This window comes from Passer montanus, unplaced genomic scaffold (genome assembly GCF_014805655.1).
Source record: "Passer montanus isolate IOZ18808 unplaced genomic scaffold, ASM1480565v1 scaffold243, whole genome shotgun sequence".
Lineage (NCBI taxonomy): Eukaryota > Metazoa > Chordata > Aves > Passeriformes > Passeridae > Passer > Passer montanus.
The window spans coordinates 141,415-168,699 of NW_024367071.1; the positions used below are offsets into that span (position 1 = coordinate 141,415).

At 61.1% G+C, this 27,285-nt stretch overlaps 1 protein-coding gene across 1 annotated transcript in view; it reads left to right on the forward strand.

Annotated features, from left to right (window-relative positions):
- HUWE1 (HECT, UBA and WWE domain containing E3 ubiquitin protein ligase 1) overlaps nt 1-27,285 on the forward strand; it is a 57,987-nt gene that overhangs the window by 1,886 nt on the left and 28,816 nt on the right. Inside the window, 42 exon segments of the mRNA XM_039711236.1 lie at nt 536-608; nt 1,224-1,322; nt 2,835-3,041; nt 3,119-3,271; nt 3,351-3,413; nt 3,821-3,898; nt 3,986-4,033; nt 4,346-4,414; nt 4,507-4,606; nt 4,712-4,812; nt 5,423-5,573; nt 5,643-5,770; nt 5,846-5,986; nt 6,083-6,194; nt 6,284-6,403; nt 6,802-6,903; nt 6,987-7,067; nt 7,175-7,281; nt 8,262-8,439; nt 9,267-9,358; nt 9,441-9,652; nt 10,098-10,155; nt 10,247-10,423; nt 11,519-11,764; nt 12,556-12,689; nt 13,120-13,220; nt 13,586-13,792; nt 14,028-14,100; nt 14,948-15,070; nt 15,826-16,057; nt 16,647-16,874; nt 18,639-18,761; nt 19,172-19,267; nt 19,723-19,992; nt 22,094-22,246; nt 22,789-22,916; nt 23,002-23,083; nt 23,541-23,717; nt 24,242-24,368; nt 24,828-25,337; nt 25,856-26,023; nt 27,110-27,252. Of these exon segments, the coding sequence (XP_039567170.1) occupies nt 536-608; nt 1,224-1,322; nt 2,835-3,041; nt 3,119-3,271; nt 3,351-3,413; nt 3,821-3,898; nt 3,986-4,033; nt 4,346-4,414; nt 4,507-4,606; nt 4,712-4,812; nt 5,423-5,573; nt 5,643-5,770; nt 5,846-5,986; nt 6,083-6,194; nt 6,284-6,403; nt 6,802-6,903; nt 6,987-7,067; nt 7,175-7,281; nt 8,262-8,439; nt 9,267-9,358; nt 9,441-9,652; nt 10,098-10,155; nt 10,247-10,423; nt 11,519-11,764; nt 12,556-12,689; nt 13,120-13,220; nt 13,586-13,792; nt 14,028-14,100; nt 14,948-15,070; nt 15,826-16,057; nt 16,647-16,874; nt 18,639-18,761; nt 19,172-19,267; nt 19,723-19,992; nt 22,094-22,246; nt 22,789-22,916; nt 23,002-23,083; nt 23,541-23,717; nt 24,242-24,368; nt 24,828-25,337; nt 25,856-26,023; nt 27,110-27,252 (5,971 nt within the window).

Consider the following 27,285-nt stretch of genomic DNA (forward strand, 5'->3'; position numbering starts at 1 on the left):
CACCGGGGGGGGGGCGGGGGAACCCCGGCACGCGGCAGCCTCAGCCCTTAATTACCGCCCGTAATTACAGCCCTTAATTACAGCCCCTCGTCTGGGTTAATGGTGGGGAGGGAGCGCGGTTTGGGGAGGGGGCTCCCGGCGACCCCCCCGGGCACGGCGGGGTTTTGCACATTCATTGTTCAGCCGGTGCCGCGACGTCATCGGGCCGCGGCCGCCGCGGCGCCTGTCGGGACAGCGAGGCTGTGTCGGGACAGCGGGGCCCTGTCGGGACAGCGGGGCCCTGTCGGGACAGCGGGGCCCTGTCGGGACAGCGGGGCCCTGTCGGGACAGCCGGGCTCTGTCACGACACGCCACAGCCCGGGGCGGTGGGGGTTTGGCCCGTGGTGGGGGGGTCACGTCCCGGGGCCCTGTCGGGACAGCTGGGCATTGTCGGGACAGGGAGGCTCTGTCGGGACAGGCGGGGGGCGGGGTTTGACCCACTGGGGGGTGGCCCAGGTGTGAACCCCCCTTTCCCTCCCCCCACGTGTGGCCGCAGGCGGAGCACGAGGACCAGAACCCCCAAAATGAAAGTGGATCGGACGAAACTGAAGAAAACCCCCACGGAGGCGGTGAGGGCTTGGGGACGCTCAGGAGGGGTTGGGGACACTCAGGAGGGGTTGGGGACGCTCAGGGAAGGGTTTGGGGCAGTCAGTGAGGGGTTAGGGATGTTCAGTGAGGGCTTGGGGACACTCAGGGAGGGGTTTGGGGCAGTCAGTGAGGTCTTGGGGACATTCAGGGAGGGGTTGGGGATATTGAGTGAGGGGTTGGGGATCTTCAGTGAGGGCTTGGGGACACTCAGGGAGGAGAATCGGGTGTGTTTGGGGGAGTGGGGGCATTAGGAAGGGAATGAGGGGGGTTTGGGGACGTTGTGGGATGTTGGGGACATTCAGGGAGTGTCAGGGGCCGTGATTTTGGGGACACTACAGTGGCGGGGGTCACTCTGGGCGGAGAATTGGAGATTTTGGGGGGATGTGGGCATTGGGATGGGAATTTTGGAGGGTTTGGGGACATCAGAGGGGTCTTGGGGACGCTCAGGGAGTGTTGAGGGTACAGCATCAGGGGGGAGTTGGAGATGTTTGGGGGCATGAGGACATTGGGAAGGGAATGAGGGGGAAGTTTGGGGACATTGGGGGCGTGTTGGGGACACCACGAGGGGACAGTGCTGAGTTCCCTGTGTCCCCCAGCCCGCCGACTGCCGGGCCCTCATCGAGAAGCTGAAGGGCTGCAGCGATGAGCAGCTGGTGACAGAACTGCAGCAGATCAAGACATGGAACATTGGGAAGGTGGGAGGGGACCCCAAAACCTGGGGGAGGGCCCCAAAAGCTGGGGGGGTGCTGAGACACGTGGGAGTTCCCCAAGAGATTGTCCGTGGTTTTTCGGGGTGGTGCTGAGCTTGTCCCTGAGCTGGTGACAGCCACAGGGGGGTGTCACCCTGGAGCACCCCCAGAATGGGTGGGGGGCACCCCAGAGTGTTCCTCAAATGAAGAGGGGGGTCTGTGGTTTCAGCTGAGCCCCTTGAGCACTCAGCCCTTGGGTGAGGCAGTTCTGGGGTTCTCTGGAGGTTTAGAAATGGGGGGGTTCTACATTTCTTGCAGTTCACCCCAATGTTAGGGGGCTCCCTTATTTCTTTTTAGCTTTCCTCAAACTGGGGGTGTCATAATTGTCCTCACAGCCCCCCAGGAGTGCCTTCATTTCCCATTGCCTCAGGGGAGGGGCTGTGACCCCATGTGGAGCCCCAAAATTGAGGAGGGGGTCTGCAGTGTCACACAGCTCCCCTTGAATGGTGGGGGGCACCCCAGAATGCCCAAGGGGAGGGTCCCCATTTCCTCACACCTTGGAGCTGTTTGGGTGCAAATTTCTTTTTACAGATTCCTAAAACTCCCAAGGAGGAACCCCAATATCCCTAAAAACAACAGGGGTGTACTGTAAAGACCCCAAAACAAGGGGGTACCTCACTTTTCCCCCCAAACGTCTGGGGAGGATCCAAATTCTCTCTCAGCCTCCAAAACTCCATTTTCTTGCCTTGTGCTGAGGAGGGGGCTTAGCTGCAGCCTAGGCAGCCTGGGCTGGGATGTTGGGGTTCCTCCTTGGAGTTCTGGGGGTCCCCCCTGGGATACGGGGGCTCGTGGGGAGCTGGGCTGGGGTCTGGGCTGTGCCCCCAGCCCCACGTCCCCCCCAGCTCCCCCCTCAGTGTGAGCTGTACCACTGGGTGGAGCTGGGAGTCTGGGCTGGGGTTCAGACCATACCTGGGGCTCTGGACTGGGGTCGAGGCTGTGCCCCCAGCCCCTCATCCCCCTCTAACCCCCTCCCCAGTGCGAGCTGTACCACTGGGTAGATGTGGGGGTTTGAGTTGGGGTCTGGGCTGTACCCAGGGTGTTCAGGGGGTCCCATGCTGTGCCCCCAGCCCCTCACCCCCTACAACCTCCTCCCCAGCGCGAGCTGTACCACTGGGTGGACCTGGGGGTCTGGGTTGGGGTTTGGGCCATACTTGGAGGTCTGAGTTGGGGGCCACGCCGTGCACCCAGCCCCACGTCCCTCCCTAACCACCCCAGTGTGAGCTGTTCTCCTGGGTGGATGTGGGGTTTGAGCTGGGGTCTGGGCTGTACCCAGGGTGCTCAGGGGGCCCCAGGCTGTGCCCCCAGCCCCTCATTCCCCCCCTAATCCCCTCCCCAGTGCGAGCTGTACCACTGGGTGGGCCTGGGAGTCTGGGTTGGGGTCTGGGCCATGCCTGGGGCTCTGGATTGGGGTCGAGGCTGTGCCCCCAGCCCCTCACTCCCCCCTAACCCCCTCCCCAGTGCGAGCTGTACCACTGGGTGGACCTGCTGGACCGCTTCGACGCGCTGCTGGCCGAGGCGGGCCGGCCGGTGGAGGCCATGAGCTGGATGCTGGCCTGCGACCGGCCCGAGCGCCAGCCCCTCAAGGCCCTGCTGCTGGCCCTGCTCAACTTCACGGCCCTGCTCATCGAGTACAGCTTCTCCCGCCACCTCTACAGCTCCATCGAGGTGGGCACGCCCCCAGACCCGCCCTCTGCGTGTCCCCGGGCGTGTGACACGCTGACACACCTGTCCTGTCCCCGCAGCACCTGACCACGCTGCTGGCCTCCTCGGACATGCACGTGGTGCTGGCCGTGCTCAACCTGCTCTACGTGTTCAGCAAACGCTCCAACTACATCACCCGCCTGGGCTCCGAGCGCCGCGGGCCCCTGCTGGCCCGCCTGCAGCACCTGGCCGAGGTGGGTGGGGTTTTGGGGGAGTTTTGGGGGGTTTGGGGGCTCAGCAGGACGGGGCTGAGCTGGGCTGGTCTCCCTGCAGAGCTGGGGTGGAAAGGAGAATGGATTCGGGCTGGCTGAGTGCTGTCGGGACCTGCACATGATGGTGAGTGGCACCTGTGGGTCACCTGAGCTGGTGTGGGTCACCTTGTCCTGTCCTGGGATTTGCCAGAGCTCGTCTGTGTCACCTTGTTCTGTCTGGGGTCCCCAAAGCTCCCCAAAGCTCACCTGTGTCACCTTGTCCTGTCTGGGGTCCCCAAAGCTCATGTGTGTAACCTTGTCCAGTGCTGGGGGTCCCCAGAACTCACCTGTGCCTCACGGGTCTCTCTGTCACATGTTCGTATGATCTCTTCTCAACATTACTTTGTGTGCCTTTGTCATGTCCCGAGGCCCTTGCCTTCCATTGCATCCCAGGGTCCCCTCACCCCTTTTCCAGTGTCCCCCAGCCTGGCCCTGTCACCCCAGGGGAGGGGACCCTGCTGTCCCCATCTCACCCCTCTGTGTCCCCCCCAGAAATACCCCCCCAGTGCCACCACCCTGCACTTTGAGTTCTACGCCGAGCCGGGCGTCGAGGTGAAGGTGGACAAGAGGGTGAGTGATACTGAGGACATTTGGGGACATGAGGAGGCCCCCAAAACACCGGGGCCACCCCTTGACCTCCTGTGACCCCCCCCCCAGGCCACCAGCACCACCCTGCACTACATCCACATCGAGCAGCTGGACAAGGTGAGTGTGGGGGCACCTTGATTTGATGGGAGGGGCTGTACTTGGGTCAGGGTCCCTCTATACCCTGCCCCCCGTTTTGTCCCCTGCTCTCCAGTTTTGTCCCCTGTCCCAGTAATTTTGTTTTTTCCCGCCCAGTTTTGTTTTTCCGCACGCCAGTTTTGTCCCCTGCACCTCACTTTTGTTCTCTGAATCCCGTTTTGTCACTTGCACCCCAGTTTTGTTCCTCTGCACCCAATCTTGTCTGTCCACACCCCAGTTTTGTCCCCTACATCCCAATTTTGCATCTGCTCCTCCCAATTTTTCTTTCCCCAGATCTCAGAGAGCCCCTCGGAAATCATGGAGTCCCTGACCAAGATGTACAGCATCCCCAAGGACAAGCAGGTATGTGGGGTGACATCCAGGGGACCCCCAGGGGTTGTGGGGTGATCCTCAGACCCTCCCTGACCACCCCAAATCCTCTGTCCCCCCCTCAGATGCTGCTGTTCACCCACATCCGCCTGGCCCACGGCTTCTCCAACCACAAGAAGCGGCTGCAAGCGGTGCAGGCGCGGCTCCACGCCATCTCCATCCTGGGTGGGCCTTCGTTAGGGCTTGTTTTAATTGGGGGGTGCTTTTGGGTGGTTGGGGGGTGCTTTTGGGGGGTGCTGGGGCAGTTTGGGTGACCCCTTCTTTCTGCAGTGTACTCCAACGCGCTGCAGGAGTCGGCCAACAGCATCCTGTACAACGGGCTGATCGAGGAGCTGGTGGACGTGCTGCAGATCACTGACAAGCAGCTGATGGTGAGGCCCAGGGACCCCCGGGGCCGAGCCCTGTCCCCTCACCTGTCCCTTTTGTGTCCCTTTGTGTATCCCCTCACCTGTCCCTTTTGTGTCCCCTTGTGTGTCTTCTCACCTGTCCTTTCCTGTGTTCCCTCACTGATGTGCTGTACACACTGCTCACCAAGGATGTGAGTGTGGCTCACCTGTCCTGCAGCTGTCACCTCACCTTTTCTGCATGTGTCACCTCACTTGACCCACGCGTGTCACCTAACCTGTCCCGTACCTGTCTTACACTTGTCTTGTTCTTGTCTTTTCACACGTCTTGTATGTGTTCCTTCACCTGTCACATCATCTGTCTTCTTGTGTATCCCCTCACCGGTGTCATGCTGCATGTGCTGCTCATCAAAGACAGGAGTGTCCCTCCCCTGTCCCTCACGTGTCCCTTGCCTGTCCCACGCTTTTCCTTTGCTTGTCCTACACTTGTCCCTCTCTTGTCTCACACTTTTTCCTCATCTATCACATCACCTCTCCCCTTGTATGTTCCCTCGCCGTTATGCTGCTCATCAAAGACATGAATGTCCCTTGCCTGTCCCACCGTGTCCCTCACGTGTTCCTCCCGTGTCCCTGCCAGGACATCAAGGCGGCCTCCCTGCGGACGCTGACGTCCATCGTGCACCTGGAGCGCACGCCGAAGCTCAGCAGCATCATCGACTGCACCGGCACCGCCTCCTACCACGGCTTCCTGCCCGTGCTGGTGCGCAACTGCATCCAGGCCATGATCGGTGCGTGCCGGGGCTGGGGGGGTCACCCGGGGGGTGTGACCCGCCCTAACCACACCTGTGCACCCCCAGACCCTTCCATGGAGCCCTACCCCCACCAGTTTGCCACGGCGCTCTTCTCCTTCCTGTACCACCTGGCCAGCTACGACGCGGGCGGCGAGGCGCTGGTGTCGTGCGGCATGATGGAGGCGCTGCTCAAGGTGAGCTCTTCTCACCTGTGGGCAGCTCTCAGGTGCCTCGGGGACTGCCTCACCTGCTGTCTGTGCCCTCACCAGGTGATCAAGTTCCTGGGGGACGAGCAGGACCAGATCACATTTGTCACGCGGGCAGTGCGGGTGGTGGATCTCATCACCAACCTGGACATGGCCGCCTTTCAGTCACACAGCGGGCTGTCCATCTTCATCTACCGCCTCGAGGTGCTGCCCCCCTTTCCTTTACCCACTTTTGGGGTGCCCCGGGGGTGTTTCGGGTCCCCTGGGGTGGTTGGGGTGCTGAGGCTCTGTTCTCCCCAGCACGAGGTGGACCTGTGCCGCCGTGAGTGTCCCTTTGTCATCAAGCCCAAAGTGCAGCGCCCGCCCGCTGCCACCCTGCCCGAGGGCGAGGACATGGAGACGGACATGGAGGGTGAGCAGAGGCTGTGTCCCTTCCGTGGTGTCACCCGTTCCCCCGGTGGTGTCACCCATTCCCCCTGCAATGTCACTGTCCCCCTGCAGTGACCGACGTGGCCATGGAGAGCAGCCCCGGCCCCTCGGCTGAAGCCCGGCCAGACCCGGTGCCACCAGCCCCGCCAGCCGTGCCCAGCACCAGCGCTGCCACCCCCTCCCCACGCGGCGGTAGGTGCCCCCAGGGGCTGGGGACAGTGGGGACATGGCTGGACCCCAATTCCTTCGCTATACGGATACCCCAATTTCTTCTCTATGTGGACACCCTAATTTCTTGCGTATGGCCATCCTGGTTGTTTCCCTACGTGGACACCCCAGTTCCTGCTACATGGACACCCCAGTTCCTTCCTTATGAGGACACCCTAATTCCTCCCATATAAAGGCCCCAAATCCTTCCCTATATGGACACTCTAGTTTTCCCTACATGGATACTCCCAATTCTTTCCCTATATGGACACCCTAATTCTCCCCATATGAAAACTCCAAATCCTTTCCTTATCTACCTCTCTCCCTGGGGATACCTCAGTTTCCTCGTGTGCCCCCCAATCCTCTCCCCGTGTCCCCCCCAGGAGTGCAGTGCATCCCCCAGCGCGCCGCTTTGCTCAAATCCATGCTGAACTTCCTCAAAAAAGCCATCCAAGACCCCGCCTTCTCCGACGGCATCCGGCACGGTGGGTGGTCCCCGATGTCCCCAAACCCCCCCGGGGGAGGGGGGTGGCAGGGGTGGTGGCACTGACCACACGTGTCCCCACAGTGATGGACGGCTCACTGCCCACCTCGCTGAAGCACATCATCAGCAACGCCGAGTACTACGGCCCCTCGCTGTTCCTGCTGGGTGAGCCACGCCCCGGCCCCACCCGGGCAGCGCGGGGCGGGCACGGAGCGGGGACCCCGCCAGGTGCTCTACCTGCCCTCAGTGCCCCCCTCTCTCCTCCGCCGCAGCGACCGAGGTGGTGACGGTCTTCGTGTTCCAGGAGCCCTCGCTGCTGTCCTCGCTGCAGGACAACGGCCTCACCGACGTCATGCTGCACGCTCTGCTCATCAAGGACGTGAGTGGGGTTTACCTGTCACCTTTCCTACACCTGACACCTGTCCCCTTGTGTACCCCTTGATCTGCTCCCTCACCTGTCCTTTTGTTTATCGCCTCATTGAAGTCATGCTGTACATGTTGCTCATGGAGGCTGTGGGTGTAGTCCCTCACCTATCCAGCACACGTCCTCATCTTTGTCACCTCATTTGTCCTCTCGCTGTCTTAGCAGCTGTCTCTGTGCTGTTCTCATACCTGTCCCATGTCTTGTGCCCTCCCACACCTGCCTTGCACCTGTCGCTTGCTTGTTCCATTTCCTGTTCATGCACCTGCTCCATCTCCTCTTGGTGTGCTTGTACCGTCACCTGTTCTCTCACCTGTTCCCTCATCTCTGTCCTTGTGTTTCCCAGCACCTGTTGTCTTACGTGTCCCCTCACCCATCTTTGCAGCTGCTTCATTTCCTGTCCTGCACTTGTTGTGTCCCTGTACCTGTTCCATTTCATGCTTTGCAATTGTTGTGTCGCTGTGCCTGTTTCATTTCCTGTCCCCAGTGCTGTTCCCCCCCCCGTTCTATTTCCCATCCCTCACACCTGTACCCTCATCTGTCCCCCACACCTGTCCCATTACCTGCCCTGCACCTGTTTCTCTGCCTGTTGCCACACCTGCCCTTCACTTGTTCCCACACCTGCTTTGCACTTGTCCCATTTTCTCTCCTACACCTGCTCCAAGTCGTCTCTCACTTGTTTGCTCACCTGTGCATCGCTTGTCTCCACACCTGTCCTGTGTGTGCCACCTGTGCTAGTGCCACACCTGCCCCAGCTCCACCCCAGACCTGCCTCCCTGCCTGCTGCCACCTGCCCATGCAGGTGCCACACCTGCCCCAGGTGTGCCCCCTGCCCTGTGTGTGCCCCACACCTGCCCCAGGTGTGCCCCCAGCCCCTGTCCTGCCCTGTGTGTGCCCCACACCTGCCCCAGGTGTGCCATAACCCCTCACCTGCGCAGGTGCCGGCGACGCGGGAGGTGCTGGGCTCGCTGCCCAACGTGTTCAGCGCGCTGTGCCTGAACGCGCGGGGGCTGCAGAGCTTCGTGCAGTGCCAGCCCTTCGAGCGCCTCTTCAAGGTGCTGCTGTCCCCCGACTACCTGCCCGCCATGCGCCGCCGCCGCAGCTCCGACCCCCTGGGTGAGCGGGGGACACGGGGACACTGCGGGGACTGGGGACACTGGGGGGACTGGGGATACTGGGACACACAAGGTGCTGCTGTCCCCCGACTACCTGTTCACCATGCGCTGCCACTGCAGCTCCGACCCTGTGGGTGAACAGGGGACACAGGGACACTGGGGGGACTGGGGATACTGGGACACACAAGGTGCTGCTGTCCCCCGACTACCTGTTCACCATGCACTGCTACTGTAGCTCCCACCCCGTGGGTAAACAGGGGAGACAGGGACACTGGGGGGACTGGGGATACTGGGGACATTGTGGGGACTGGGGATACTGGGGACACACAAGGTGCTGCTGTCCCCTGACTACCTGTTCACCATGCACTGCTACTGTAGCTCCCACCCCGTGGGTGAACAGGGGAGACAGGGACACTGGGGGGACTGGGGATACTGGGGACATTGTGGGGACTGGGGATACTGGGGACACACAAGGTGCTGCTGTCCCCTGACTACCAGCCTGCCATGCGCCGCCACCACAGCTCTGACCCCCTGGGTGAGCAGGGGACACTGGGGATATGGAGGGTACTAGGGATACCAGGGACACCAGGGACACTGGGGTACCAGGGACGCTGGGGACCCTACCAGGATTTTAGCAAAACATCATCATAACATTTAAATAATTTCCTTATTTTTGGAGGCGCTTGTGGTTATTTTAGGCACCACCCCCTATTCATTTAACTCCCAGAACCTGCTCTGTCCCCCCCAAAACTTGCTCTTTCCCCCCAAAACCTGCTCTGTCCCCCCAAAACCTGCTCTGTCCCCCAAAAACACTCTCTCTCCCTGCAGGTGACACAGCCTCCAACCTGGGCAGCGCCGTGGACGAGCTGATGCGGCACCAGCCCACGCTCAAGACTGATGCCACCACTGCCATCATCAAGGTGACAACCTGGGGATCCTTGTGGGGGTTCAGGGCCCCCGATAATCTGTCTGGGCCTCTCCTAAATGCCAGCCTCTCTGCAGCTGCTGGAGGAGATCTGCAGCCTGGGCCGGGACCCCAAGTACATCTGCCAGAAGCCGTCGATGCAGAAGGCGGACGGGACGGCGGCCGCGCCGCCCCCGCGCTCGCCCCACGCCGCCGAGGAGGCCTCGAGCGAGGATGAGGAGGAGGAGGAAGTGCAGGCCATGCAGAGCTTCGGGGCTGCCCAGCAGAGCGAGGCAGAGCCCAGCCAGACGTGAGCAGGATAGGGCTGGCGGGGGGGTCTGGGGTGTCCCCAGGTCACCGTGGTGTCCCCAGACATCCGTGGTGTCCGCAGGGATCTGTGCTCAGTGCTGGTTTATGGATGGTCTGGGGTGGAGAGGGTCCTGAGGTAGCTGGGGAAGGGTCTGGGGGATCCTGAGTCAGCTAGGGAAGGGTCTGGGGGATACTGAGCCAGCTGGGGAAGGGGTTCAGCCTGGAGAAGAGGGACTGGGGGGAAATTTAGGCTGGAAATCTGCAAAAACTCCCCAGAATGGGTCTGGCAGGGAGGTGATAAAGCCAAGCCTAGGTGTGACACTTGGTGACAAGGTGATGACAAGGTCACAGAGTGGTCTCAGAGGTCTCTCCTGGCCTCGTTAACTCTGATTTTGCTTCCTGGGGTGGGGGTCACACCTCTCTCACCACTCTCTCTGTTCTTGCAGTGTGGTAGGCACGGAGGAACGCATCCCCATCCCGCTCATGGACTACATCCTCAATGTGGTGAGGCCCAGTGCCGTCCCTGGGGGGTCCCCACTGTCCTGACCCCCCCCTCAGAGGAGGTTCAGAGCCCCCCTGACCCCTTTTGTCCCAGATGAAGTTCGTGGAGTCCATCCTGAGCAACAACACCACTGATGATCACTGCCAGGAGTTTGTGGCCCAGCGGGGGCTGCGGCCGCTCGTCACCATCCTGGGGCTGCCCAACCTGCCCGTGGACTTCCCCACCTCTGCAGCCTGCCAGGCCGTGGCTGGGGTCTGCAAATCCATCCTGGTACGGCTGGGGGGGTGCACATTCCTCCTGGGGGTCTGCAAATCCATCCTGGTACAGCTGGGGGGGTGCAAATTCCTCCTGGGGGGCTGCAAATCCATCCTGGGCATCTGAAAATCCATCCTGGGGGGTTGCAAATCCATCATGGTACAGCTGGGGGTCTGCAAATCCATCCTGGGAGGGCTAAATCTGTCCTGAGGGGGCTGCAAATCCACCCTGGAATGGACCCTGGTGACACTTTCTGTCCCTTCTCTGTGTCCCCAGTCACTGTCCCATGAGCCCAAAGTGTTCCAGGAGAGTTCAGTGACCCTGATGTTCCCTCTTTGTCCTCTCAGACTCTTTCCCATGAGCTCAGGGTGCTCCAGGAGGGTTTAGTGACCCCTCTGTGTCCCCAGACACTGTCCCACAAGCCCAAGGTGCTGCAGGAGGGTTCAGTGACTCCTCAGCAACCCCATTGTCCCCTCTCTGTGTCCCCTCAGACTCTCTCCCATGAGCTCAAAGTGTTTCACAAATGAACAGTGAACCCCTAAAGGGTTCAGTGACACCTCAGTGACCCAGATGTCCCTTTTGTATGACCCCAGACTCTCTCCCACGAGCCCAAGGTGCTCCAGGAGGGTTCAGTGATCCCCCAGCAGGGTTCAGTGACCCCCAGAAGGGTTCAGTGACCCCGATGTCCCCTTTCTGTCTCCCCAGACTCTCTCCCACAAGCCCAAAGTGCTCCAGGAGGGTTCAGTGACCCCCAGGCGTGTTCAGTGACCCCGATGTCCCCTCTCTGTCCCCCCAGCCTCTTTCCCACAAGCCCAAAGTGCTGCAGGAGGGTTCAGTGACCCCCAGGCGTGTTCAGTGACCCCGATGTCCCCTCTCTGTGTCCCCAGTCACTGTCCCACAACCTGGAGGTGCTGCAGGAGGGTTCAGTGACCCCCAGGCGTGTTCAGTGACCCCGATGTCCCCTCTCTGTCCCCCCAGACTCTCTCCCATGAGCCCAAAGTGCTGCAGGAGGGTTCAGTGACCCCCCAGCCGTATTCAGTGACCCCCAGCAGGGTTCAGTGACCCCCAGGCGTGTTCAGTGACCCCGATGTCCCCTCTCTGTCCCCCCAGACTCTCTCCCACGAGCCCAAGGTGCTGCAGGAGGGGCTGGTGCAGCTGGAGGCCGTGCTGTCGGCACTGGAGCCGCTGCACCGGCCCATCGAGGCCCCGGGGGGCTCGGTGCTGCTGCGGGAGCTGGCCGGGGCCGGGGCCGTGCCCGACGCCACGCTCTCAGCCCAGGCCACCCCCCTGCTGCACGCGCTGACCGCCGCCCACGCCTTCATCATGATGTTCGTGCACACCTGCAGGGTGGGACAGGTAACGGGGGGGGTTGAGTGGGGTTTGGGGGGGTTTGAGTGGGGTTTGAATGGGGCTTGGGGAGTTGGAATGGAATTTGGAGGATTTTAATGGGGTTTGGGGGCTTGGAGTGGGATTTGGGAAGGTTTGAGTGGGGTTTGGGGGTGTTTGAGTGGGGTTTGGGGGGGTTTGAGTGGGGTTTGAATGGGGCTTGGGGAGTTAGAATGGAATTTGGAGGATTTTAATGGGGTTTGGGGGCTTGGAGTGGGATTTGGGAAGGTTTGAGTGGGGTTTGGGGGGGTTTGAGTGGGGTTTGAATGGGGCTTGGGGCATTGGAATGGAGTTTGGAGGGGTTTGAGGGGTTTGGAGTGGGGTTTGGGGAAGTTTGAATGGCGCTTGGGGGGTTGGAATGGAATCTGGAGGGTTTTAATTGGGTTTTAATGGGGCTTGGGAGGGTTCTGGGGGGGTTGGATGGAGCTTGGGGGAGGTTTGAATGGGTTTTGGGGGGGTTTGAGTGGGGTTTGAATGGGGCTTGTGGCATTGGAATGGGGCTTGGGGACTTGGAGTGGGGTTTGGGGAGGTTTGAGTGGGGTTTGGGGGGGTTTGCGTGGGGTTTGAATTGGGTTGGAATGGGGCTTGAGGGGTTGGAATGGAGTTTGGAGGATTTTGATGGGGTTTGGGGGGTTTGGAATGGGACTTCGGGGCTTGGAGTGGGGTTTGGGGGGCTTGGAAAGTGGTTTGGGGGTTTTGAAAGGGGCTTGGGGAGTGGCTTTGGGGTCTCAGGGGGTTTTGGGGTCCCACTGTCCCCCCAGAGCGAGATCAGGGCCATCTCAGTGAACCAGTGGGGATCCCAGCTGGGGCTGAGCGTGCTGGGCAAGCTGAGCCAGCTCTACTGCTCCCTGGTGTGGGAGAGCACCGTGCTGCTGTCCCTCTGCACCCCCAACAGGTACTGGGGACACTGGGAGGCACTGCTGAGGGCTTGGGGGCCACTGGGAGGGAACTGGAGGGACTGGTGAAGGTTTGGGGGACACTGGGCTGAGCCAACTGTGCTGCTCCCAGTGCCTGTACCCCCCTACCAGGTTACTGGGGGGGCACTGGGAGGCACTGGTGCAGCTTTGGGGGACACTGGGCTGAGCCAGCTGTGCTGCTCACTGGTGTGGTGCACCCCAAACAGGTACTGGGAGGACACTGGGGCCACTGGTGAGGGTTTGGGGGGCACTGGGAGGAGGCTGCTGAGGGTTTGGGGACACTGGGCTGAGCCAGCTGTGCTGCTCCCAGTGCCTGTACCCCCCTACCAGGTTACTGGGGGGTACTGGGAGGCACTGGGGATGGCCAGGAGGAGCCCCCAGCCCCGTGACACCCCCGTGCCCCCCCAGCCTCCCCCCAGGCTGTGAGTTTGGCCAGGCTGACATGCAGAAACTCGTCCCCAAGGAGGAGAAAACGGCCCCCAGCCCCCCCCAGGGTGGCCGCAGGGCAGGTAGGGCTGGGGGTGCTTTGGGGGGGGAATTTATGGGATTTTGTGGGGTTTGGGGGATTTATGGGGATCTGGAGGGATTTATGGGGGTTATGGGGAGGATTTATGGGGGCTTGGGGGGCTTTTTGGGGGGTTGGGGAGGGTCTCTGGGGCAGGTTGGGGTTGTGGGGGGTCTCGGAAAGGATTTCTGTGGGAAAGATGAATTTTGGGGGTGGGGGATCTCTGTGGGGCAGCTCATAGTGGGAGGGAGTCTCCGTAGGAAAGGTCAGTTTTGGGGGGATCTGTCTAGGAAATATCAGGTTTGGGGTGGGGGAAGGGTCACTTTTGGGGGTCTCTGTGGGTCTCTCTCTCACCCCCCTCTCCCACAGAGGGCGAGGCAGAGGGCCCAGGCGCCTCGGGGGGGGCAGGCAGTGACCCCCCCCCAGCCCAGGGGCTGCTGGAGGGGATGGGGCTGGAGGGGGAGCCCCTGGCCCCCATGGAGACGGACGAGCCCAGCACCAGCGACCCCAAAGCCAAGGCCAAGATCACCCCAGCCATGGCCGCCCGCATCAAACAGATCAAACCCCTGCTCTCCGGTGAGGGGGGCTGTCCCTGTGTCCCTGCAGCTTCGTCGTGGCTGGGCTGGGCTCTGGCCGAGCTTGTCCCTCTGTCCCCCATGTCCGTCTGTCCCCACCTGAGCTCTCACTGTCCCCATGTCCCCACAGCCTTATTGCAGCTGGGCTGGTCGCTGGCCCAGCCTGTCCCATATCCCTCTGTCCCCTGTGTCCCTCTGTCCCCAGCTGGGCTCTCACTGTCCTCGTGTCCCCACAGCCGCGCTGACCCGGCTGCTGACCAAGGGGCTGAGCTGGCAACCGCCCCCCTACACCCCCACGCCACGGTTCCGGTCAGTGACCACGGGGACAGCGGGGACGATGGGATGGGATGGGAACAGGGATGGGAACAGGAACTGGGTTGGGATGGGATGGGGATGGGATGGGGTTGGGATGGGATGGGAATGGGCCTGGGGAAGGGCACGGCCTCGGTGCTGACCCGCCTGCTGACCAAGGGGTTGAGCTGGCAACCACCCCCCTACACCCCCACGCCACAGTTCCGGTCAGTGACCACGGGGACAGCGGGGACGATGGGATAGGATGGGAATGGGATGGAATGGGGCTGGGGAAGGGCACGGCCTCGGCGCTGACCCGTCTGCTGACCGAGGGGCTGAGCTGGCAACCACCCCCCTACACCCCAATGCCACGCTTCTGGTCAGTGACCATGGGGACAGCGGTACAGGAATGGGGATGGGATGGGAATGGGAACGGGATTGGGAACAGGAGAGGGAGTGGAGATGGGAATGAGGATGGGAATTGGAGCAGAGATGGGAATAGAAGTGAGGATAGGAATGGGGATGGAAACAGGACTGGAAATGGAAATGGGATTGGGAAAAGGAATGGGAACAGGGATGGAAATGGGCAGGGTTGGGAATAGGGCAGGGGAACAGGAGGAGCTGGGAGTGGGAATGGGGCAAGGTGCGTGAAAGAGGTTGGGAATGGGGTGTGGCTGGGAATGGGGTGGGCTTGGAAAGAGGAGGGGCTGGGATGAAAGGGACAGGGGCAGGAGGGACAGGGATGGGTCTGCCACCTCCAGGGGTGGAGCTTGAGCAGTGCCAGGCCCGGTGCTGTGGTCAGTACCCATGGCTGTGGTCAAGTACCCAGTGCCGTGCCCTGCACTGACCCCTCCCGTGCCCCCAGGCTGACGTTCTTCATCTGCTCGGTGGGGTTCACGTCGCCCATGCTGTTCGACGAGCGCAAGTTCCCCTATCACCTCATGCTGCAGAAATTCCTCTGCTCCGGCGGCCACAACGCCCTCTTCGAGTGAGCTGGACACTGACCACGGACACTGACCGCACACTGAACACTGACCATGGACCCTGGACACTGCCCAGACACTGACCATGGACACAGGACATTGATCGTGGATGGTGACCGGACACTGACCAATGCCCCTGCAGCCTGACCCTGGACACTGACCCTGAACACTGACCATGGACACTGACTGGATACTGACCAATGCTCCTGGACACTGACCAGACACTAGACACTGGCCATGGACATAGACTAATGCCCCTGGACATTGGCACTGATCTGGGACCCCCCTGGGGCATTGACACCTGCACTGGACACAGACACTGACCCTGCTCCAGGACACCGACCCTGACCCTGGACACTGATTCCTCCAACTCCCTTCCTGTGGGGTGGGGGGACGGACACTGACTGGACACTGACTGGACACTGACTAATGCTCCTGGACACTGACCAGACACTGGCCATGGACATAGACTAATGCCCCTGGACATTGGCACTGATCTGGGACCCCCCTGGGGCATTGACACCTGCACTGGACACAGACACTGACCCTGCTCCAGGACACCGACCCTGACCCTGGACACTGATTCCTCCAACTCCCTTCCTGTGGGGTGGGGGGACGCTCCCATGACCTTGGGGTCCCTCCCAGCACCCTATATCCCTTCCCCCCCCAGACCCTTTGACTGGTCTCTCCCATGACCTCGGGGTCCCTCCCATGACCTCGGGGTCCCTCCCAACACCCCAAATCCCTTTTCCCTCCCCAGGACCTTTAACTGGGCACTGTCCATGGGGGGCAAGGTGCCAGTTGGGGAGGGTCTGGAGCACCCTGACCTGCCGGATGGCACTGGCGAGTTCCTGGACGCGTGGCTGATGCTGGTGGAGAAGATGGTGAACCCCAGCACGGTGCTGGAGTCCCCCCACGCGCTGCCTGCCAAGGCCCCCCCGCATGGACACCCCCCCTTCAGCGCCCTGCGCTTCCTCGTGGTCACCCAGAAGGTGGGCAGGGGGAAAAATGGGGTTTGGGGAGGGGGGAGATGGGGTTTGAAATGGGGTTTGGGATGGGGAGAAATGGGGTTTGGGAGGGGAAATGTGATTTGGGAGGGGAAATGGAGTTTTGTGGGGGGAAATGGGGTTTGGGGAGGGGAATGGGGTTGATGAGGAAAAATGGGTTTTTGGGGGAGAAAAATGGGTTTTGGGGAGGAAAAATGGGTTTTGGGAGGGGAAATGGGGTTTGTGGAGGAGAATTGGGTTTGGAAAGGGAAAATGGGGTTTGGGGAGGAAATGGATTTTGAGGAGAGAAAATGGGGTTGGGGGGAAATGGGTTTTGGGAGGAGAAAAATGGGGTTTGGGGAGGGGAGTCTGGTTTGGGAAGGGAAAATGGGTTTTGGGGGGAGGAAAATGCGGTTTGGGGAGGGGAATCTGGTTTGGGGAGGTAAAATGGGGTTTGGAGAGAAAAATGGTGTTTGGGGAGGGGAATGGGGTTGTTGGGGGGTGATCACCATTTCCCCCCCACCCCAAAACACATGGCCCCACTGTGTCCCCACGCTCTCCCCACCATATCCCCGTGTCCCCTCGGTGTCCCCAGGCTGCGTTCGCCTGCATCAAGCAGCTGTGGCAGCGGCGGCCGCTGAAGGTGTACGGCGGGCGCATGGCCGAGTCCATGCTGGCCATCCTGTGCCACATCCTGCGGGCCGAGCCGCTGCTGCGCGAGCGCCTGGGCCGCGAGAGAGAGGGGCCCGCGCCCGACGAGCCCGGCGGCGACGAGGGGGGTGCCCGCAGGGAGCCCCACGTCAACCAGCAGCAGCTGCAGCAGGTGTGGGGATGGGGGATAGGGGGTGGGATGGAGAAAAAAATGGGGGTGGGATGGAGAAGTGGAGGTGGGACAGAAAAATGGGGGTGGGAGCTCAAAAACTGAAGGGTGGAAAACCATTTTTGCTTGCTGGAGCACTTAGGATCATTTCCTTGTTTTGCTTTCTGCCTTGAGTAGATTCATGCTATGTAATAAACCGAGCATGACACAAAGGTGTCATTTACAACCCAAATGCAGCTGCACAACCATTTTCCTTTGCAAGCAGCAGAGCAGCAATCACCTGAGATACTCCACTGCTGCCATGAAGTCACCTGTGAGCAACCCAGCTTTAGTAACACTCCAGTGTGTAATTACTGCCTGTGTGTCATCCCACTTTAGCAGCTCTGGAGTCAGGAGTTGTTGCCTGGCCAGTTTCTCCCTGTTCCTAATTTCAGATGGAGCAAACTCGGCGCGGCCGCGGTTCCTCGGCGCTCCCCCGGCTCTGCTCCCCAGCTGAGCACACTGGATACCTGGAGCAGGCTGCTTTTGTGTTTTTGGGGTAGTCTGGAGCCTGGCTGTGGTTTTGCTGCTTTGGCAGATGAGTTTTGGATGTTGTCAGCAGGGCCTTGCTTTGGTTTTCAGCGCCCGGATCCGTCCACGCCGACATGGAGGTGCTGTGAGCAGGGTGAGTGCTCCGAGGTGTTTGGGGGTGAAATCTTCCAGAGACAGAGGTGGAGCCCTGTGCTTCTTTCTGTTCTTCTACTCTGTAAATGGCTCTCCTGGGCTGTGCTGTTTCCTTGGGCATTCAGGAGTGAAGAAGGACAGGCCTGATTTAACTTGTGTTTGTCAGCCTGGAACACTGTTGCACTTCCTAATTCCTGTGCCAAGGGGATCCAAAATATAATATCATAACTTTAATACATTCATCAGCTTCCACCAAAAGTTTCAGCTACTGTAGTGACCACTGAAAGTCAAATATAAGGTACAGAATAAGTTATTTCAACTCAGAAAAACCCTTCTTTTTATTTAATTCAGAAATAGGCAGGTAAATAATCTGAAAGCATATTGTTGCTTTTCAGAGTTCTTAAAAATTTTCTGTTAGGAATAATCTTCATAGGAAAGTGAAAATTTCTCACCAAAGAAGAGCATTCTTGGTAGCACCTGAAGTCTTTGAATGCTCCTCAAAAGTTTAAAAATCTTACAGGTTTTTAAGATGAAGCTCTTCCTAACAAGTGTAACTTTCTGCTGATATGACTCATAAATAATGCAGAAAAATCAGAATGAATTTTTATCAGCTTTCCCCTTGGAGAGGGGTATTATTTTTTTTTTTTATGGGGCAATAAGAATTGAGTTGTAGGTGCTGGAAGTGCCATGGTCTGTTCTGAGCAGCCTGTGAATGAAACAACTCCTGGAAGTCACCTCCCCTCCTCTGCCCCCAGGGAAGGGGAGACCTTTGTGCCACAACATCACAGCTGAGTGTTTTTCTGATTTGTAGGATTCTCTCTTTAGCCATGTCCTATAAACTGTTACTGAGATGTACAGATACAGATACGTGTGATTGTTCTTAAAACTGAGGGGTGGGACAGAAAACTGAGGGGTGGGACAGAAAACTGAGGGATGGGACAGAAGAAATGGGGAGTGGGATGGAGAAATTGGGGTGGGACAGAAAAATGGAGGTGGGAGCTCGAAAACTGAAGGATGGAAAACCAAAAACTGAGGTGTGGGACAGAAAACTGAAGGGTGGGAGGGAAAAGTGGGCATGAGAGGGAAATGTGTGTGCCCCCCCAGCTGATGGACATGGGTTTCTCCCGGGAACACGCCATGGAGGCGCTGCTCAACACCAACACCATGGAGCAGGCCACGGAGTACCTGCTCACCCACCCACCCCCGCTCATGGGGGGCTCAGCACGGGTCAGTGGGGCTGGGGGGGCACACCGGGGGGACCTGGGGCAGGGGAAGGGGAAATGGGGAGGTTTGGGGGATCACGGAGGAGTTGGGGGGTCCTGCAGTGGGGGAAGGGGAAATAGGGGGGACTTGGCAGGGTTTGGGGGGGTCCTGAGTGTGTTTTGTGGGTTCCTGGGGGGCTTTGGGATATTTTGGGGGTCGGCTCCTGGGAGATTTTGAGGTTGTTGGGTGATTTTAGGAGGTCCTGGTGGTCTTTGGGGTGCTCTGGGGGGAATTTTGGGGTGCTTTGGGTAGGTGTGTAGGGGTTCCTGGTGGATTTTTTGGTGGTTTTTGGGGTTCCTTGTGGATTTGGGATGCTCTGGGAGGGATTTTGGGCTGCTCTGGGGGTCCCTGCAGCCCCTGACGCTGCCCCCCAGGACCTGAGCATGTCGGAGGAGGATCAGATGATGAGAGCCATCGCCATGTCCCTGGGCCAGGACATCCCCATGGAGCAGCGCGCCGAGTCCCCAGAGGTGGGACCCCCAAAAACCCCATTTCCTGTCCCAAAAACAACATTTCCCTGTCCTAAACCCCATTTCCCTGCCCCAAAATGCCATTTCTCCCCCCAAACCCCCATTTCTCTCCCATTTCCCTGCCCCAAACCCCCATTTCCCTGCCCCAAAATGCCATTTCCTGTCCCCCAAACCCCCATTTCTCCCTCATTTCCCTGCCCCATGCCCCATTTCCCTGCCCCAAGCCCCATTTCTCCCCCCAAACCCCCATTTCTCCCCTATTTCCCTGCCCCAAACCCCATTTCTCCCCCGAATCCCCCCTCCTCACCCCATTTACCCCCCAGGAGGCCGCGTGCCGCAAGGAGTCCCCCCAAACTCCCATTTCTCCTCCATTTCTCTGTCCCAAACCTCCATTTCCTTGCCCCAAACCCCATTTCTCCCCCAAATCCCCCCTCCTCACCCCATTTACCCCCCAGGAGGCCGCGTGCCGCAAGGAGGAGGAGGAGCGGCGGGCGCGGGAGCGGCAGGAGGAGGAGGAGGCCAAGTGCCTGGAGAAGTTCGAGGGGGCCGAGCCGCTGGAGGCGGCCGAGCTCGGGGCCTTCACGGACTCCATGCTGCCGGGCTGCTCGCAGCTGCTGGACGAGCTGCCCGACACCGTGTACCGCGTCTGCGACCTGCTGATGACGGCCGTGCGCCGCAACGGCCCGGCCTACCGGGACAGCGTGCTCAAACAGGTGGTGCAGCAGGTATGGAGCCCTGAACACACCCTAAACCCAGCCTAACCCTGCCCCAAACCTGTCCCAAACCCACCTCAAGACCCCCAAACCAACCCCAAGCCCCCTGACCCCAATGATGGCTGTGTGCTGCAATGGCCCAGCCTACCGGGACAGCGTGCTCAAACAGGTGGTGCAGCAGGTATGGAGCCCTGAACACACCCTAAACCCAGCCTAACCCTGCCCCAAACCCACCTTGAGACCCCCAAACCAACCCCGAGACCCCTGACCCCAATGATGGCTGTGTGCTGCAATGGCCCGGCCTACCGGGACAGCGTGCTCAAACAGGTGGTGCAGCAGGTATGGAGCCCTGAACACTCCCTAAACCTGCCCCAAACCCACCCTGAACCAGCCCTGACACCCCTAAACCTGCCCTAAACCCACCTCGAGACCCCCAAATCAACCCCGAGCCCCCTGATCCCAATGATGGCCGTGTGCCGCAATGGCCCGGCCTACCGGGACAGCGTGCTCAAACAGGTGGTGCAGCAGGTATGGAGCCCTGAACACACCCTAAACCCAGCCTAACCCTGCCCCAAACCTGCCCCAAACCCACCTCGAGACCCCCAAACCAACCCCAAGCCCCCTGACCCCAATGATGGCTGTGTGCTGCAACGGCCCGGCCTACCGGGACAGCGTGCTCAAACAGGTGGTGCAGCAGGTATGGAGCCCTGAACAAACCCTAAACCCAGCCTAACCCTGCCCCAAACCTGTCCCAAACCCACCTTGAGACCCCCAAACCAACCCCGAGCCCCCTGACCCCAATGATGGCCGTGTGCCGCAATGGCCCGGCCTACCGGGACAGCGTGCTCAAACAGGTGGTGCAGCAGGTATGGAGCCCTGAACACACCCTAAACCCAGCCTAACCCTGCCCCAAACCTGTCCCAAACCCACCTGGAGACCCCCAAATCAACCCCGAGCCCCCTGACCCCAGTAATGGCCGTGCGCCACAATGGCTCGGCCTGCCAAGGAGTCGGTGCTCAAACAGGGGGTGCAGTACTTATGGCCTGCAGGTCAGATCCCCTAAACCCACCCTAAACTCATCCTGAACTCCTCCTGAGACCCCTGAACCTGCCCTGAACCCCTCCCAATACCCCTGACCCCAATGATGGCTGTGTGCTGCAATGGCCCGGCCTACCGGGACTCGGTGCTCAAACAGGGGGTGCAGCAGGTATGGAGCCCTGAACACACCCTGAGACCCCTAAACGTGCCCTAAACCCACCCTGAACCAGCCCTGGGACCCCCTGAGCCCCCAAGTGTGCCAGGTGCCCCACTGACCCCTGACCACTCTGACCCCCACTAAGCCCCACTGAGCCCCAATGACCCCTGAACCCCAATGATCCCCCCTGACCCCTGAACCCCAATGACCATCCTGAACCCCACTGACCCACTGAGCCCCAATGACCCCTGACCCTCAGTGACCCCTGAACCCTGCTGACCCCCACTGACCATCCTGACCCTCACTGACCCCTGAACCCCAATGACCATCCTGAACCCCACTGACCCACTGAGCCCCAATGACCCCTGAACCCCAGTGACCCCTGAACCCTGCTGACCCCCACTGACCATCCTGACCCCCAGTGACCCACTGACCCCTGTCCCCCAGGTGTGGGAGGCGGCCGATGTCCTGATCAAGGCGGCCGTGCCGCTGACCACCAGCGACACCAAGACGGTGTCAGAGTGGATCAGCCAAATGGCCACCCTGCCAATGATGACCCCTGAACCCCAATGACCATCCTGAACCCCACTGACCCACTGAGCCCCAATGACCCCTGAACCCCAATGATCCCCCCTGACCCCTGAACCCCAATGACCATCCTGAACCCCACTGACCCACTGAGCCCCAATGACCCCTGACCCTCAGTGACCCCTGAACCCTGCTGATCCCCACTGACCATCCTGACCCTCAGTGACCCCTGAACCCCGCTGACCACTGACCCCTGAACCCCAGTGACCATCCTGACCCCCACTGACACCTGAACCCCGTTGACCCCCAGTGACCCCTGAACCCCAGTGGCCATCCTGCACCCCACTGACCATCCTGACCCCCAGTGACCCACTGACCCCTGTCCCCCAGGTGTGGGAGGCGGCCGATGTCCTGATCAAGGCGGCCGTGCCGCTGACCACCAGCGACACCAAGACGGTGTCGGAGTGGATCAGCCAAATGGCCACCCTGCCCCAGGCCTCCAACCTGGCCACGCGCATCCTGCTGCTCACCCTGCTCTTCGAGGTACCCCAAAACCTGGGGGGGTGACCCCAAACCTGGGGGAGTGACCATAAAACTTGGGGGTGGTAACCCAAAACCTGGGGGAGTGTCCAGAAAACCTGGGGGGGCCCCCAAAAAGCTAGGGTGGGAGGAAACCCAAAACTTCAGGGGGGATCCCAGAATCTGGGGAGTGACCCCAAAAGCTGGAAGGGGTGGCACAAAACCTGGGGAGGCACCCCAAAACCTGGGAGGAACACCCCGGGGTCTCTGGGCCTCGCATCCCTCACAAAAGATGCCAGGTGTTTTCCAGAGGTAGATCATTTTCCAAGAATCCCGAGGTTTGGGGTGGTTTTGGGGTATTTTGAGGGTATTTTGGGGGTGTTTAGGATGGTTTTTGGGGTGCCCCAGGAGCTGAGCTACGCTGTGCCCCCTTGGAGGAGTCCAGCTGCGTGCTGGTTTGGGGCTGTTTCGGTGGATATTTCAGGGCTGTTTCTGGATATTTTGGTCGGGTCTTTGGGGTTGTTTGGGATGTTTTTTGGGGTGCTGATGTTTTTGGGGTGCCCCAGGAGCTGAAGCTGCCCTGTGCCCGTGTGGTGGAGTCCAGCTGCGTGCTGGACGTGCTGATCAAGCTGCTGGAGGTGGTGCAGCCCTGCCTGCAGGCTGCCAAGGAGCACAAGGAGGTGCAGACCCCCAAGTAAGGCGGGACCCCCCCCCCACCCCCCCCCAACCCCCCCCAAACCCACCCCCGCGCCCCCCTGGCTCTTCTGCCCCCCAAAAAGGTGGATCACCCCTGTGCTGCTGCTGATTGATTTCTATGAGAAGACGGCCGTGTCCTCCAAGCGCCGCGCGCAGATGAACAAGGTGGGGGGGCTGGGGGGGAATTTCAGGGGTCCTGGGGGGGTTTAGGAGGGCTGGGAGGGGACATGGGGGGCTCCTGGGGACACGTGGTGGGGCTGGGATGGGAGTGGAGCAGCCAAGGTGCCACAGTGGGTGACTCACAGAGCGCTAGGGAGGGCCCTTGGGGTCCTGAGGCACACAGGGGGTGACACCCAGAGTCTTGGGGGACACGGGGTCACACAGAGAGTCCTGGGGGACACAGGGAGTGACACACGGGGTCCTGGGGAGGGGCCTTGGGGTCCTGGGGGACACAGGGGGTGACATGAAGGGTCAGGGGTGACACGCAGAGTCCTGAGGGATGCAGGATGTCCCTGCGATGGGCACAGTGACCTCACCACACCCAGCGCTGCCCTGACTGGGGTTTGGGGGGCACGCAAGGAGCTCCAGGCCGCTGACCCCCCCTCCCCATGTGCCCCCCCAGTACCTGCAGGCCACTGGCAACAACTGGCGCTGGTTCGACGACCGCTCGGGCCGCTGGTGCAGCTACAGCGCCAGCAACAACAGCACCATCGACGCGGCCTGGCGCGCCGGGGAGCCCAGCGTGCGCTTCACGGCCGGCCGGCGGCGCTACACCGTGCAGTTCACCACCATGGTGCAGGTGAGGGGCTGGGGACACAGCCTGGGGTCAGCCAGGGGTGTGGGGACACAGCCCTGGGGTGTGGGGACACAGCCCCAGAGGGGGGGGACATCCCAAGGCACCATGCAGTTCACCACCATGGTGCAGGTGAGGGGCTGAGGAGGGGCTGGGGGGCATGGGGACACAGCCTGGGGTCAGCCAGGGCACAGGGACACAGCCCTGGGGCACTGGGACATGGCACTGCACCGTGCAGTTCACCACCATGGTGCAGGTGAGGGGCTGAGGGGCATGGGGACACAGCCTGGGGTCAGCCAGGGCACAGGGACACAGCCCCAGGGCATGGGGACACAACCTGGGGCCATCCAGGGCACAGGGACACACCCCTAAGGGTAGGGGACAGTTCCCCTGGGGCCACCCAGCCCAGGGGATCACAGCCCCAGTGACACCCACGGCAGGGGACACCCTCTGATACTGCATCATGGGACAGGGACACGCCCTGGTGTCACTCGTGGGGAGGGGCCCCATGTCACCCCTGTCACCCCCAGGTGAACGAGGAGACCGGGAACCGGCGCCCGGTGATGCTGACGCTGCTGAGACCCCCCCGGGCCGGGAAGGGCCGCGACGAGGGGGGGGCCGAGGACCCTGAGGGGAAGAACAAGGATGAGACCCCCGGTATGAGGGTGGGGGGTCTGAGAGGTCATGCGGGGAGTCTGAGGGGTTTTGGGGGGGGGCAAGGAGGTTTTGGGAGTGTTTGAGGGGTCTGAGGGGTGGTGGGGAGAGGTCTGAGGAGTTATAGAGGAGTCTGAGGGGTTTTGGGGTGGTCTGAGAGGTGATGGGGAGGGGTCTGGGGGGTCGTGAGGGAGGTCAGAATGGTTGTGTCAGGTCATAGAGGCCATGGGGAGGCCACAGGGGGGTCAGAATGGCCATGGGGGGGGTCAGAAGGTCATGGGGGGTCAGAATGGTTACAGGGGGCATGGGGGGGTCAGAATGGTCATGGGGGGGTCACAGGGGTCATGTTGGGATCAGAATGGTCATGGGGGCTCACAGGAGCCACAACTGAATGCCCAAGACCCCCCAGCCGTACCCACTCCCCAAAAACCACCCTCCTCACCCCTTTCCTCATCTCCACAGCCGCAGACCCCCCTTCTACAGATGAAGACCCCCCCTCTACCACCACCACCACCACCAGCACCACCACCACTCCCACCGCCCCCTGCCCATCCCCTCCGTGCCCCACGCCGACCCCCGAGGAGCCGCGGGAGGACGCCGACGCCGAGGCTCCGGTGCGGGGCCTGGCGGAGGAGGCGGTGCCGGCCGTGCTGCGGGCGTGTGTCAGCATGCTGGGGGTGCCGGTGGACCCCGACACGCTGCACGCCACGCTGCGCCTGTGCCTGCGCCTGACGCGGCAGCACAAGCACGCGCTGCTGTTCGCCGAGCTGCGCTCCACCCGCACCATCCTGGCGCTCACGCAGAGCTCCGGCTTCACCGGCTTCACCCCGCTGGTCACGCTGCTCTTCCGGCACATCATCGAGGACCCCTGCACGCTGCGGCACACCATGGAGAAGGTGAGGGCTGGGGAGGGGGGATTTGGGGCTGGCTGCATCCGCATCGCCCTGCCCGCGCCGCGCGGCTCCGGCACCGGTGAGACCACGGGGGTGTTCCTGGGGAGGGTCTTGGTACCTGGAACAGGCCCCTGGAGTGGAGCCTGGGACATGGGGGGGCTCTTGGAGGGTGGGCTGGGATGTGGAGAGGGGATCCTGGAGGGGGGACGGGGACATGGGGGGAATCCTCGGAGTCCCTGGCATCTGTAATGGGGTCCTGGGAGGATTCCTGGAGGGGGTCCCTTGGTGCTTCTATCCCCAAAAAATGGGGTTCCAAGGGTCTCTCAGAACAGGGGTCCTATGGGTGCCTTTATCCCCCAAAAATGGGGTCACTTCACCCTCAGAATTGGGGTCCCAGGTCTGCTTCTCTCCCCAAAAAAGGGGTCCCAGGAGTCCTCTTATCCTCAGAACAGGGGTCTCTCAGAATGGGGGTCCCAGAGGTGCCTCCACCCCTCAAAAACCAGCATCCCATCTCATCTCATCCCCAACCTGACACCGCTGAGGATCCTCCATATCCCTGACCCCCCCATTTCCCCCCGTTTCCCCCCAATTTCCCAGCCTCTGACGACGAGTTCGAGAACCTGCGGATCAAGGGGCCCAACGCGGTGCAGCTGGTGAAGACCACGCCGGCCAAGGCGGCCGCGCTGCCGCCCATCCCCGAGCCCATCCGCGACGTCATCTACGACATGCTCAACGCCCTGGCCGCCTACCATGCCCCCGACGAGGGTACGGGGGGCTCAGGGGGCTGGGGGGGCTCGGGGGGAGCAGAGGGAGGAGTGGGGTGGACATGGAGCAGGAATTGGGGTGTCCTGTGCAATGTCCTGAGTGCCCACCATGCCCCTGTGGGTGTCCCTTGGGGGACTTGGGGGAGACGCGCCCAGAGAAGTTTGGGGTGCAGAGGGAGGAGTGGGATGCACATGGAACAGGAATTGGGGTGTCCTGTGCAATGTCCTGGGCCTCTGACAAGGGTTTGGGAGGCTTGGGGGACCCTTGTGATGGGGGCAGACACCCCTGGGGAGGTTTGATGGGGAGCACAGGGCGGCTAGGATTAGGGGGCACACAAGGAAATTGGGTGTCCCCAGGGAGTGACGTAGATGGGGAAAAAGATTTGGGGGTCTCCATATGGGGAAGGGATTGGGCTGTCCACATAGGGATGGGATTGGGGTGTTCCAGTAGGGAAGGGATTGGGGTATCCATCTAGGGATGGAATTGGGGTGTTCACATAGGGGGAATTGGGGTGTCCATATAGGGAGAATCGGGGTGTCTGTATAGGGATGGAATTGGGGTGTCTGTATTAGGGAGCAGTTAGGGTGCCCCATCCCCCAGGCATCCTCAGCCCCTCTGGGGGTGCCCCCTGTCCCCTGAGCACCATGTCCCCTTGCAGGTGACAAGGGGGACCCCAAGAGCGCGGCGCTGGGGGACCTTTCCCCCGGGGAGGTGGGGGGAAGAGGGAGGAGTGGGAAGCTCATGGAACTGGAATTGGGGTGTTCTGTTCAAGGCCATGCGCCTCTGACAAGGGTTTGAGGGACTTGGGGGACTCTCATGATGGGAGCAGACACCCCCCAGGAAATTGGGGTGTCCCCAGAGAGTGAGGTGGATGTGGAAAAGGATTTGGGGTCTTCATATGCGGGGAATTGGGGTATCCATATAGGGAAGGAATTGGGGTGTTTATATAGAGAAGAGATTGGGGTGTTCATGTATGGGAATTGGGGTGTCCCTGTAGGGAGCAGTTAGGGTGCCCCATCCCCCAGGCATCCTCAGCCCCTCTGGGGGTGCCCCCTGTCCCCCCCTGAGCACCATGTCCCCCCTCAGGTGACAAGGGGGACCCCAAGAGCGCGGCGCCCAGCGAGGTGAGCCAGCTGCTGTCGGACATTGGGGACGACATGTACCAGCAGTACCGCAGCCTCACCCGCCCCCCCGCCGACTTCGACCCCCCTGCCGGCTTCGCCATCAATGTACGGGGGCTGGGGGGGGTCCTGGGGGGGCTG